We start from the raw sequence: 14,808 nt of genomic DNA on the forward strand, positions 1-14,808 counted from the left end.
TCTATCTAAGCTTGGGTTCTGAATAATTAGGGGAAATGAAAAGATCTTAGGAAACCTGTCCATTCTTGATTTTTACAATACTTACTGATCTTTCTTGTTTACATCTATATTTTGAATCTTCCCACTATTTGTTTCCACCAGTACACAGGTATCTTTGCCTTTTACAGGGATCTCTAGAATCTAATGCCCCTCAAATGAAGAGGAACATTACTTCTAAAAAAAGACTTTGCATGTCCAAGAATGGCTCTCTAATAATGAGAAAGCCACTGAAGAATTAAAGTTCATCATTTTGCATGTAATTCAGGTCATTCCTGAATCCACTTTCACTGTAAATTTGCCAGTGGAGAAACATGGAGGCCAAGATACTGCTGGTCAGCTAGAAGAGCCTGCACTATCTATCACTTGCTGTATGCCTTCTATGTAAGACTTTACAAAGTCCCAGTATGTGGGTAGTACAAATTAAAAAAAAAATTAAGATAAGGAACTAAGGATGTTAGAAGTTAATTAACTGGTACCAGGTAAATAATCCAGGTCCTCAGATTCCAAGTCCAATGTTCTTTTACTACATATCACATGTCATTCCCCAAACATCTTTTTTTTTAAATCAGTAACCTTTATTAAATCAGCAGTTCTCAAAGTATAGTCCATTAAAGTCTAACCTTTTCATGGGGTCCAGGAGATCAAAACTATTTTCATAAGGAATACTAAGAGATTATTTGCCTATTTAAATATTTTTTCTCTTTTTCACTTATATACCCAAGGCTGGATTTTTTTCATATACTTCAATCAAAACCAAATATCAATAAATTGAATGCAGAAACAGTTATGAGAATCTAGTTGCCCTTTATTAATCTAGATATTAAAGAGACATACAAAAATATATAAAGCAATGCCACTCTTCTCACTAATTTTTTGTTTTAAAATATATTTTTCATGTTATTTATATTAACATGTAATCGGTTTATTATTATATTTAAATAAGTGAATAATTTTTTAAATGTAGTTTTTCATTTGTGATATACTAAATATAATAAATACATGATCCACATAAACAAAAGCTCTTTGGGGTCCTCAATAATTTAAAGAGTGTAAAGGACCCATAAAAATCAAAAAATTTAAAAAGGCTGTATTAGATAATTCTCTCAAACTATGAAATAGAAAGATCATTGTATTGGGAGTAGAGAAACCTTGATTCTAATCCTACCTCAGTTGACATCTATGTGACCCTCAGATCACATCTATGTGACCCCATGAAAGCTATGATACCACTCTGGGTCACAATTCCATCATTTGGTAAAAAGGGAGTACATCAGTATCAATCACAGTTTCCCAGTTCAGATTTCACCCACTATAACCTCAATGCATTGTTTCCAGGACCTACAAAAGCAGGTTATGAGAGAAAGAGGGAAGCTAGAGAAAGAAGGATAAGAATTTAAGGAGAAGGAGGAAATGAAATGAAAGAATCAAGATTTTTTGTGTGTTTTTTTGAAGGTTTGTAGGCTTTTAAGAAGTAGCTTTGACTTAGAGGAAACTAAGAGGTAAAAGAGCTGAATTTATATAATTTTTAAAATAAAAGCCTAATGTCCAAAATTTATAAAAACTAATAAAAATTCCTAATGGCTATTTTCTGGTTGTTAAATGGTCAAAAGATATAAACACAGTTCTTGAAACTATTGACAATCAAAAGAGAAATATGTTTTTCAAATATCTAAAAATCAGAAAAATGAAATTTAAAAACCAAAATTCTACCTGATTCATCAAAGTAGAAAAAATGATAAAAATTATAAAATGTGTTGTAGTCATAATAAAAACAGGTGTGCTAATTATACTGTCAATGAAGTTGTGAACTGACCCAATCTTTTTGGAAAGGATTATGACTTGTCAGAGTTAGAGTTATATAAAAAAGCATATCCTTCATCTAATTGTCCCAATATTAGAACAATACTCCCCAAATACAATCAATAGCATTATTTCCAATGACAAATAATTAGAAACAAACCTAGATTATCATCAGTTGAGGAAATGAAAAAGAGAATATGAAGAATTTCAAAGAAAACTAGAAAAACATATGAAATGATAGAAAAAAGAATTCAGAATCAAAATAACAATATACACTGATGACAAATATGTGGTTAAAAACAAAAATAATAGCAACAAATTCATATAACATACACAATCAAGATGGTTAAAAGAAGGATCAGGAAAACAAGAAAGATGTGTTACAATCTCTTAGGGGAGGTTCCCAATATCACTACTAAATTCTGTTGGAATATGTACTTTAAAAAGTAAGACATTTACAAAAACGAATTCAGTTTTTCTTTAACTCCTATTAACTTTCCCATATTAAATTTATGCATCTAAAGCACTCTTCTCATATAATGGTTAAGTGGTGTAACTAAAAGTTCCAGGAAAAAAATGTTGATACTAACCTTATTTTCCATTCCAAAGCATAAAATATGAAATCATAATAAAATAATTAAGTGGGACAAGTGAAACTTTACCCAACTTTTGATTATTATGATAATGGAGATTTTCAGTAAGTAGAGGCAATATGGCTAATTAACTCTGTTGCCTCCTTCATTCCAATCCAATCCAACAAAAATTTGTGCCTACTAACTACCAGGCCCTGGATTTCACAAAAGACTAATTTTAATCACTGTGAACTTGCCCTAGTTTATTTTCTATTTCCTTATGTTAAAAAATGGATTTCAGTTTTCCTTAATTTGAGCCCTAAATTTCTGCTAATCGGCATGATGAAGTAAGCAGTACTTGAAAGCCTCCTTTCAAGATGAAAAATATAGTAGCAGTTCTATAAGTAAATAGGTGCTTATTTTTCTTCACTTGCATACCTCAGGGTAGAAAGTGTTTAGTAAATCTTAAAGTTCTTTAGATACATTTGGATTTGTTACTCACAAAATCTCTAAATACCCTACATTTTTCTCTTTTAAAATTGACTCAAAAAAAATTTATAAGTATTTGAGCTATTCAAATAGACAATGAATTCAACCTCACAAATTGCCCAACAAAATCTCAGACTTAAGGACAGACAAATTCTTCTTAGTTGCTTACATTATTACTTGAATTCATCCAATTCTTTAGCATAAATACACAGAAAAATCTACAAAAGACCCCACAGGCATGTGTACTTTCAAATTAAGGGATAAAACTGCTTTAATAGAGCAAAACAAAAAGAACAAAACCTGAGTTTGTGGCTCGTTATTTCTATATTACAACTGGCTATTTAAATGCAGTCTACAAGAGCACTGTTTTGCTTCCCAAATAGATTTTTGGCTTTAAGAGGGGAAAAAAAAAAGCAACACAACATAAAAAGTCTGTAACAGACTCCACTGAATCATCAGCCTCTCAATATAGCATCCTCATTTTCTTTAAAAGTAATCAGTATTCCCCATCATTCTGCCTTAGGCTTTCCTTTAGAATTGGGAAAGAGAGGCAGCAAGACATAACCAGTAATACCCCGGCTGCCATCCTGGAAGCAAAATTATAGAAGAGCTAAACAACCCAAAAGGAAAATCCCCCTCCCACACACTTTCATGTTTATTACTAAAATTATCAAGCCTTTACAATCTGAAATACTGGTTCCTTGTCATATATAATCTTAGACTTGATGTATTTTTTTTTTGGCAAGCCAAATATTTGTATTCTTTTGAGGCTTAGTTATTCATTTATTTTCACATCACGTCACCGGAATTTGTTAGTCCTGTTTCTATGGAAACCATTCAGAATTGTGATAATGTGAAGACTATCAGGAAACATGTGCATGCATGCTACTCCACCTCCCCTCACAGTACAAAATTAGGGTGACATGCTGTGAAATGCACAGAACTAGACATGACCAGCAAACAAGAAACAATATCATTTCCCTCTGAATTGTCAGTTTAATATAAGTGAAGGTACTCATTCAGTGCCAGCAATATGGTAAATAATCTGTATTAGAAGGCAGAACAAATACTGCTGGCCAGTATTTAAAACTGCTGAATTGGTGCAATCCATTCATTGTACTTGTAAGAGGGATTTTTATTTAAGGAGGAAAATAGGCAAATCATTTGCTTTTGTGACAAAGTTGGATTTACCATTCAAAGAAACTGCTAAGAAGAAACCTTAAGTGTTCTCTCTCTCTCTCTCTCTCTCTCTCTCTCTCTCTCTCTTTCTAAAAACTATTAAGATGATTAACTCAAATCTAATATTCTTCTTGTAATTATTTCTCCACCTAAAAAAAATCTGCCTATCTAATACAAGCTTATTGAACTCACAGTTATTAACAAGTCACTTGGGTATACCAAAATGGAAGGTGTTATAATATGGCTATAACTAGGAATTTTTGTGCCTGAGGCAAGCAGCACAAAATACTGCTATGTTCTGAAGAATAAAGTGGAAGGCAATAAAGGGATAAAGTGGAGACTGGTAAACCAGTGTAAGATGACTACCAGGAGGCTATGAGTCAAGAGGGAAGAGAGAGAAAGATAAAACCTCTTAGGAACTTACTCAACTCAGGACTGTGCTTTTGTCAACATTCTACATTCAGTGTCCTGGGACAAAAGCAAAGTCACCACTGTCCAATCCTAATTAAAGCTCTGTGTGGTGAATTAGGTGATTAACAACTATGATCAGATTTATTATTTAAAGATGCTCTATTGATGTCCATTAACAATCAGTGGCAATATTCACAGACAAAATAGCTATAAAACAGCAACAATAAAAAAACATCAAATCATCACATTTGTTGCTTTAGAATAAGATCATAGGAGTTAGAATGGAGATCTTGGAGAGACTGTTTCTACCAACAAGGTGCAGCTCAAGTACCATCTTTTATGTGTTCCCTCCTAACTATGAATCTTTGATTAGCATTGGAATAGAGGTGGATATGGAGATGGAGCTGTGTGTGTGTGTGTGTGTGTGTGTGTGGATATGGATGAGGAATAAGAAAAAAATCCAAAATTTATTGTCAACCAATGGTGAATAAGAAACCCACTTTTCTTTATGAAGGGCAGCATATGTACATTAGTCTATTAATCGCTTGGGTAATAAAGGAGTATTTTATTTAGTTCTGGCCTTGATAGGAGTCATGCTAAAAAAAATGGATTAGTAGACTAAGGGAAAGGTTCTTCTCAAGCGTGGAAAGGGAGAGATGAATGCTCCACAGCTAATTTTCTAAGATTCCTGAGTTCAAATCTGGTCTTGGACACTTAGTAGCTGTGTGACACTGGGCAAATCACTTTACCACTGTCTGCCTCAGTTTCTTAATTGTAAATTGAAGATAATAACAGAATCTTGCACCTACCTAGTTGTTGTGAAAATCAAATGAAACAAAATTTTTAAAAAATTAAAAGCACATCAAGTATCTGACAGATAATAAATACTAGATAAATTCTTATTTCCTTCCTTTCCCTTTTCCCCACCCCAAGACCAGTATCTAATATCCTCTAGTTCCCTTAGGAAGGATCTGATAGATCAACTACTTGATATGAATTAACTCCATGTCTTACTCTTCTGAAAATTGCATTTTCAAAGAAATCCCTAAAAGATTAAAACTCAAAGGTGTTGAGTCCCTTTCTGGACTCCCTCAATCTTTCCCCAGGCAAGCATTGGAAAGGCAGGAGACGAGTAAGACAAGTTTTGCCCTATACACCAAGGTCTTTAAGGTCTCTGCTTATTGAACCAAATACCAGTGCTTAAATACCTACCCAGTCTCTAATCCATTCCCATTCCCACTCCTGTGGCACTTAGTAAAATAAGGCTCTGGTGCTCAAGGACACCAGGTGATGATAGTTTACAGTGCTCCCACACCCACAACAGTCCCTAACACAAAGGAAAGAAGCTTTCATTGAAGAATTTTAAACTGAGTAATAATTGAGTGGGGGAGATATTTATGGTTTGGGTAAATAGTTCTAGAGTCTCTCAAATAACAAATTGTCAGTCATCTACTCTTCACACACACACACACACACACATATATATATCCAGTTATCATAGAATTAAAGGATTTTGAGAAAGATATTACAGATCATTTAGTACATCCCCTTTGTTTTTTTTTATAAATGATAAATCTTGGATTCAAATACATGTAGTGATTTGTCCAAGGTCACAGAGTTAAGATAGAAACAGAACTGAAATTTCAACCTAGTTCTTCTGATGAAATTCAGTGTTCTATTAAATCACAGCCCACCATGCTCCTTAGAAATAATGACCAATAGGGGCAACTAGGTGACAGTGAGGAGGACCTGAGTTCAGATCTACCCTCAGATACTTAATAATTACCTAGCTGTGTGACCTTGGGCAAATCATTTAATCCTATTGCCTTGGGAGAAAAAAGAAATAATTACCAAATCATGAGAAATTATGAAAATGGACAGTTTCAGAGAAACCTGAGAAGAGTTGGATGAACTGATGCAGAACAAAATGAGCAGAAGTGGAAGAGTCATTTATACAAGAAAAATAACTTTGAAAGATTCTGATTCATACAATGACCGAGCATGTTTCCAAACAGCCCTGAATGAACCTTGCTGCCCACCTCTGAAAAAAAGAGGTGATAGATTCAAGATATAGAATAAAACATATAATTTTACAAGTGGTCAGTGTAAGAATTTGATTTGCCTTACTCTACATATTTGATATAAATAATTTTTCCCAGGAGAGGTGGGAGAAAATGGGAGAGAAAATAAAACTTTGTTCATCTAAAATAATAAAATTAAATTTAAAAATAAAATAATAATGGTGAAGATGTTTGTTGAATTTCTAATCTACAGTTATTCAAAAATACATTACCATCCTGCATTCTCCAACAAATTCCGGATGATGGCCTGAGGTGCCGAGCAGTTATAATAGCCCATGCCAATGTAGGATCTCCAGATCTTATTTTTGCTTGCAATATCATGCAGTGCTTCAAGGATTTCATTTTCACCTTATTGGGGAAAAAAGGAAAATGTTAGGAAAAGTAAATCTGTCTTAGAAGGGAATGCTAATCATAGTTTATGAATCCCTTGTCTCATACTTTATACAGAGTCAGAAAATACATCATGAGACCTCTGTTCAACTAATCATTGACTCTTGGAAAAATCACTAGTAGGTCCAGTCAATAGTGCAGACTAGAGGTGATGAGGGACCAAACCAGGTGGTGACTTTGTGAGAGAAGAAAACAGTATGATATGAGATCTATATGGAGGAAAAATCAATGAGACTTGGCAACAAATTGGATATGAGAAGTTAAGTACAGGAAAGAGTTCAGAATGATTCTGATCTTGCAAACCTTCATTGAAAGATGATGGTACCCTTCATAAGAGGAAATAAACATTTATTAAGTTTATGCACCAAGGCAAAGAATTGGAAATCAAGTAAATGTCCTTTACTTGGGGAATGGCTTAGCAAACTGTGGTTTATGTATGTCATGGAACATTATTGTTCTATTAGAAACCAGGAGAGATGGAAATTCAGGGAAGCCTGGAGGGATTTGCATGAACTGATGCTGAGTGAGATGAGCAGAACCAGAAAAACACTGTATACCCTAACAGCAACATGGGGGCAATGATCAACCTTGATGGACATGCTCATTCAATTAGTGCAACAATCAGGGACAATTTGGTGCTATCTGCAATGCAGAATACCAGCTGTATCCAGAGAAAGAACTGTGGAGTTTGAAAAAGGACCAAGGACTATTACCTTTAACTTAGGAAAAAACCTAATATCTTATTGTCTGATCTTGCTATCTCTTATACTTTATGTGTCTTCCTTAAGGATATGATTTCTCTCTCATCACATTCAATTTGAATCAATGTATACCATGGAAACAATGTAAAAATTGGCAAATTGCCTTCTGGGGGGGGGGGAGGGAAGCAAGATTGGGGGAAAATTGTAAAACTCAAAATAAATAAAATCTTTAAAAAAAGTTTATGCACCAAGCATTATGCACTTCATAAATATTATCTTATTGATCCTCAGAACAACTCTGGGAGGTAAGTGCCTTATTATTCTCATTTTATGATTAATGAAATTGAAGCAGAGAGAGGTTAATTGACTTGACCAGGGTTACACAGCTAGTAAAACTACAGCTAGTAAAGGTCTTAGGATGGATTTGAACTCAGGTCTTCCTGACTCCAGATCTAGGATTGTATCCATTGTACCACCTACCTCTCTAAATCAAAGGGAACTCTACAAGATAAAAGGAACTTTGGAAGTGGTGATTTTCTCAGAGAGAAAGATAATCTATTCTGTTTTGGGATATGTTTGAAATACTTTATCATGGTGAAAGCTGAACTAGGATGGTGTCACACTATTCACCTCATCTGGAATGTCTTCTTTTCCCTCAGTTTATTCAAATCATATTCGTGCTCAGCTCAAACACACCTCTTTCATACCTGAAACATTTCCTGACTTGGAGAGGTATACATATACAGTAGAAAGAACATAGAATTTGGTGTCAGAATATTTGTACTGGGAGCAGCTAGATGGCCCAATGGATGGAGCTCTAGCCTTGGAGTCAGGAGGACCTGAATTCAAATCGGACCTCAAACACTTGATACTTACTAGCTCTGTGATCTTGGGCAAGTGTCCCCCAAAAAAACAAAAAACAAAATAAACAGAATACTTGCACTGAAGTCTTTGATCTTAACAAGTCCTCACTTCAAAGAAAATGTTTGACCATATCATTAGAAATAAAAGGTGAACTTTGATTTCAATTGAAAAACTTCCTAACAATGACATCCTTCCAAAAGTAGAATGGGTTTCTTTGGAGGGCAGTGTGTTTCCCATATTCACACCATAGAACCTCATCACTAGAATAGAAACTGTTCTGCCAGGCAGCTAGTTGGTACAGTGGATAGAGCACTGACCTTGGAGTCAGGCAGAGGGGAGTTCAAATCCAGCCTTAGACACTTGACTCTTATTAGCTGTGTGAACTTGATTACCCTTGCATCTAGGGCCATCTCCAATTGTTCTGATTCATGTCTGGCCATTGAGTCAGATGGCTCTAGAGCAGAAAGTGAGGCTGATAATTTAGCACAGCACCCCGTCTCTCAAAACCAATTCAAGTACTTTTCATGGATTCACCTCCCTGATGTTGTGGTCTTCTGAAAATGAAGGACAAATATTAGAGGCTGCTCTATTCTGATTGGTAATGTTACAAAGGAGAAAGAGGATCCCTGTCCTGGTAATGGACTTGATGTCCCTTCCAACTCAAATTCTAAGAAATCACTTCACCCTATGGGCTCATTTCCTCATCTATGAAAGGGGAATCTGTCAAATATACCTGTCAAAAAGTTGAGAATTAAATAAAATTAAATTAAATTTGCAAAGCAGTAAGAAAATGTCAGTCATTTTTTTCAGATAATGTTTTGTTTTATTCCTAAAATTTATCCAATTGTTTTGAATTTAAGCTGCCTCAAGTCCTTTTGGAAACAGATGGTTGTATGTCTTAAATATTCAATATATAATCCAGTTTTGTAGCAAAATAGACCTGTTTTACTCTCATAACAGAAGGGGTTGTTTACCTGATAGTAACTTAAAATGCACATTTCTGGTCTTTGTCTTTATTTTCCAATGTGACTAGTTTCTGGTCAGTCAGGAAAGATGTGACATGATTTTATTATTAATAACAATAGAAATAAGTTCTTTGTGATCTTTTTAATCTAGCAAATTATCTTAAGATGTCATTAAAATTTGTATAATAAATACACATAAATTAATTAGTAAATAAATAAAATTAATAAACATTAATTGATTAATATTTAATATATTTACTTAAGTATTTGGGGGGAAAAGAGCTGTATCAAAAACTTACTGATACATGAAGTCATTTTGCTAGAATTGGGTGTCATCCTCATGCATTCATTCAATCATTTTTTTAATTCATCCAAGAAACACTGTGCACTTACTCTGTAAAGCACTTTATCATATTAATTTTGTCTCCATCCTGCTACCTCCCTATAAACAACAGAAGAACTGGAGGTTCCACTTGTATTTAATTATGACTCTAAAAATCATTTTCTTGCCTTTGATCTTATATTGTTTTTAATTGCAGAGAAAAAGTCTACAACCCAAGACAGAAAAAGCCCACCATATGCCAAACAGAAACACTGTTAGGTGAACTATTAACTCTATTAAACTCAATTTGAATATTATTAATCTGTTAATTGCCTCTCCCCTCCCCCAATTTCCTCATCAAAAAAGATATCTTCCCTTCCCCCACAAGGGGAACTCATGGGGAATTAATTCCAAACAGATGTGTCTTTATGCTAGACTAGATTAAAGGAGAGAGCTGATTCATAAACCTCAGATTTCCCCTTCTCCTTCCAGTAAGTAAATAGGACATACAACTGACCACAGACAGACACTCTTCCTGGGGAGAATTCTTGCTTAGTTTCAGGGATTGTTAGCTAATACAAGAGAAATTAAGGAATCTCAAGGCATCATCAGAGAAGGCAAGTTGCTAACTCATTCACTCAGGGATCACACAGGATGCCAATTGCTTCCCAACTGTGACAACAAAATATCATTTCTTCATTTGAAGGAGAAGAAATAATACAGAAGCACCCAAGGAAGGAAACTTTAATTAGTGGTTCTAGGAAAAAAGGAAGCATCCTGTACTATAGCCAGGTCAGCTGTAATTAGACTTCAAGAAATGGTTGAGCACCACAGGGATTCTTCTCCACACTGGAGGCCAAGGGGACAAAAGGTCAGAGGCTCAAACCTTAGAAAAAGGGGAGTTTGAATTTTGTTTTTGACATTTTTTCCCACTTATGTTAGCCAGAGCTGTCTTCTGTTAAGGATATTTTGAAAAGCTAGATTTCTCCAAATTAAAACTCAATAAATTGCAAGAACAAAATATGATCATATATATGATTGTGTTTTTCTGTGTGTTTATACAAATGCATATTTTCCCTCAGTGTACAAGAAAATAAACAATAAGCATTAGGAAATTATGTCACTGATCTTATAACTTTCAATGATTATCACTCAAGGTCAAAGAGTATAGCATTTCTTTAATCTATATTAAACTTCACCCACCCATCTGTGTTTGTCTAAAAACCAAATACTTCCCCTTAAACTCATTTTTTCCCCCTTCACTTAAAATCAGTGCTACAAAACCTGCAGAGAGGCTGAATGATGTAATGGACTGGAAATTTTAAGACCAAGGTTCAATTTATAACTTTAGGCGAACTATGTAAAAATTCTAAGCCAGGGCAACTAGGTAGCACAGTAGATAAAACACTGGTCCTGGAGTCAGGAGGACCTGAGTTCAAATCCAACCTCAGACACTTAATAATTACCTAGCTGTGTGACCTTGGGCAAGCCACTTAACCCCATTGCCCTGTAAAAATCGAACTTCTCAGCCTCAGTTTCTTCAGGACTGCCACAGGGATAATGATATTAGCCCTGCAAGAGTCATAAAGTTGGTTCACAGAAAGTCGCTTATAAAATATAAAGTTCTACAAATGGTTGCCATTACTTCCATTATTGTTGTGTAATGTAAATTTGGAAGCAAATATCAACTATCTTCTTCATTCAGGATAATAGAGATAAAAAGGACTTTCTTCCAAACTGAATGTATTGTATATTATCATCAACCAACAAGGTTGATTTTCAGAGCCATTAGTAAACAGCAATAAAACATGTGAAGCAATAAAACACCAGTGAAGTGTAATAGTGAAGGCGCATTGGATTTGGGATCCACAAGAATTCCAAAGGAATTACTATTCACCTCCAGAGAGAGAAGTGATGAACTCTGAGTGCAGATTCAAGCAATTTTTTTCACTTTCTTTTTCTTTGTTGTTTTTTGAAATATAACTGATACAGATATACATTTTGCATGATTTCACGAATATAATGGGTACCATATTGTTTGTCTTTTCAGTGAGTAAATTTTTAAAATTTAGATTTGAAATCAAAGGCTGTGGATTTGACTTCAATAAAAAAAATCTATCATGTACCTCTGTGCATGACTCTGTGTTAGGTGTTAGGAATACAAAGAAAATGATGAACTTTATCTTTCCCTCTCCTTATATTCCAAAATATTTATAGCTGTATTTTTGTGATAGCTAAAAAATGAAAACAAAATAGTGCCTATCAATAGGAAAATGGCTAACAAATTGTGATACATGATTATAATGGAATATTATTGTGCTGTAGGAATTATGTAAATGATGAATACAAAGAAACATGGAAAGAGCTATATGAACTGAGGCAAAGTGAAGTAAACAGAGCCAAGAAAACAATATACATAGTAATTGCAATGATATGGAATAGTTCTTTGGGAGAAAGGGGATAGAGATCCTGGGAGAAATTATGATAATGTAAAAAATAAAAAATCAATAAAAATTTATTTTGTAAAAAAAGTATCAACTAATAATTTTGGTGTTTTTCCCCTCTTCTTCCTCCTTTTTCTTTTTTAAATATTCCTTGATAAATTGGATGGTTCTTTGGAAGGGAGAGGAAGAAATATGTAGGAGAAAATTTAGATAATTATTAAATGCAAAGGGCTATCAATAAGAAAAACTTGTTTAAAAAAACAAACCTTCAAACTCAATATTGGGGGGCCATTGAACCCTTGCTTGGAAATATTTTTTCATTTTCTTAGGAGGTCAGGTTTATAATAAGTTGAGATTGATAGCACCAGATATTAGGTACACCCTCTTTGAGGCAACACAAAGGACCAAGCTGTACACTACTCAGAGGACTCAGAGGCTTGCTTTGGTCTCATTCTCTGCAGGAGAGCAATCTAGTTGCAAAACATCTAGTTTCAGTGTCATGTTATTCTTCACTGCTTAAGCTGAGAGAGAGTGAACTCTGAGTGCAGATTCAAGCAATTTTTTTCACTTTCTTTTTCATTTTTTGAAATATGACCAATACAGATATCTATTTTGCATGCTTTCACAAATATAATTGGTACCATATTGTTTGTCTTTTCAGTGAGTAAAGTTTTAAAATTATATTTGAAATCAAAGGCTGTGGATTTGACTTCGATAAAAAAATCTATCATATACCTATTTGTATGATATTGTGTTAAGTGTTAGGAATACAAAGAAAATGATGAACTTGATCTTGCCCTCTCCATATATTCCAAAATATTTATGGCTGTACTTTTTGTGATAGCTAAAAAATGAAAATAAAGTAGTGCCTATCAATAGGAGAATGGCTAACAAATTGTGATACATGATTATAATGGAATATTATTGTGCTGAAGGAATTATGTGTATGTTGAATACAAAGAAGCATGGAAGAGCTATATGAACTGAGGCAGAGTAAAGTAAACAGAGCCAAGAGAGCAAAATACATAGTAACTGCAATTATATAAATGGAAGAATAATGACACACTAAAATCAAAAGTAAATGTATCAAAATTTTAAAGATCAAGTGAGACTCGGATGAAGACATCTCCAACTTATCCTTTTATAGTAGTAGGAGGTCCATAAAACATATTTGTTGGATTTTTCAATATATTAATCAATTGTGCTGACTTATTTTTCTTCTCTAAAAAAAATAGTTTGTCATATGGGATGATTCTCTGAGAGGAATAGGGAAATGTATACTTGGGATACTATGGTAATCATTGTAAGAGAAACATAAAATATCATTAAAAAACTTATTTTTTTTAGGTTTTTTGCAAGGCAAATGGGGTTAAGTGGCTTGCCCAAGGCCACACAGCTAGGTAATTATTAAGTTTTTGAGACCAGATTTGAACCCAGGTACTCCTGACTCCAGGGCCAGTGCTTTATCCACTGTGCCACCTAGCCATCCCAAAAACCTTATTTTTAAAAACGAAATAGATCTCACCCAAATGTAAGACTGTATGTAATTCAATATATAATATATATATATGCAGATTAAAAAAATATAAGATATTTTGAAATGTGAGAGAACCCTAAAAACTGGAGTGATTATAGATGGCTTCCCAGAAAGAGTGGCATTAGGGGAAAGAATAAAAATTATGAGAAATGGATGTGAGGAGATAGTGCATCTCAGGTTTTGAGTACTGTTGGGGGGAGGGGGTGTGAAGGAGGGTAGGAGGGAGTAGTAATAGTGAAAATAACCTGAAGCAGAGATGGAATGTTCAGTTTGAGGAATAGCTACTATAATGGGATTAGGGTTAGATTTAGAGTTCACGAAATGTGTATGATTTTTTTTGTGGGGGGGATCATTTCATTCTCTGGTTTTAGGTTTCTCTTCTTTAAAATGAGGAGGTTTAGACTAGACAACAATATAGCTAGGGTGTATCTATCTTTAGAGCACACAAAACTCTTCCTATGTGTTCTCTCATCATCTCAGAGGTCTGGAGGTAAGACAAAAGGCTATAGTCTACTGAACTGTACTTACAAGGCTATCACCAATATTTTGTCCAGATTTACCTACTCCAAATTTTATGAATTTCTGAGAGTGAAAGGGCCCCTAAAATCATCTCATGGAAACTAAAATCTACCTTCCCCCCCACTTTGTAAAAGCCCCCAATTAGGATTTTTTAAAAAATGTATTAATTATGGAAATGCAAGGAGCTGCTACACACTCAAGAATCAAAAATGAATATTGCAAAATTATGAAGAATAAGCATAACTAGAAAGACATTATGTGAGAACATGCTCCCAATCCACCCTTTCACAGAAGTGCAAGTTCTCCAAGTATAATACATAGCATGTGTTTTTAGACTTTTTTCAATATATTGATCAGTTGTGTTGATTTTTTTCTCTTCTTTTTCTTTTTTTTGAGCTTTAAAAGAATACTATTTGTCAAAAAAAGTAATAAAAAAACTAAAAAAAAATACTATTTGTCATATCAAATAGTTCTTTGGGAGGAAGGGGTAAAAAT

At 34.1% G+C, this 14,808-nt stretch overlaps 1 protein-coding gene across 1 annotated transcript in view; it reads right to left on the reverse strand.

Annotated features, from left to right (window-relative positions):
- GLDC (glycine decarboxylase) overlaps positions 1–14,808 on the reverse strand; it is a 111,124-nt gene that overhangs the window by 77,283 nt on the left and 19,033 nt on the right. Inside the window, exon 3 of the mRNA XM_074197491.1 lies at positions 6,784–6,919. Within this exon, the coding sequence (XP_074053592.1) occupies positions 6,784–6,919 (136 nt within the window). The remainder of the gene's footprint in view (positions 1–6,783; positions 6,920–14,808) is intronic.

Source organism: Macrotis lagotis, chromosome 8 (assembly GCF_037893015.1).
Source record: "Macrotis lagotis isolate mMagLag1 chromosome 8, bilby.v1.9.chrom.fasta, whole genome shotgun sequence".
NCBI lineage: Eukaryota > Metazoa > Chordata > Mammalia > Peramelemorphia > Peramelidae > Macrotis > Macrotis lagotis.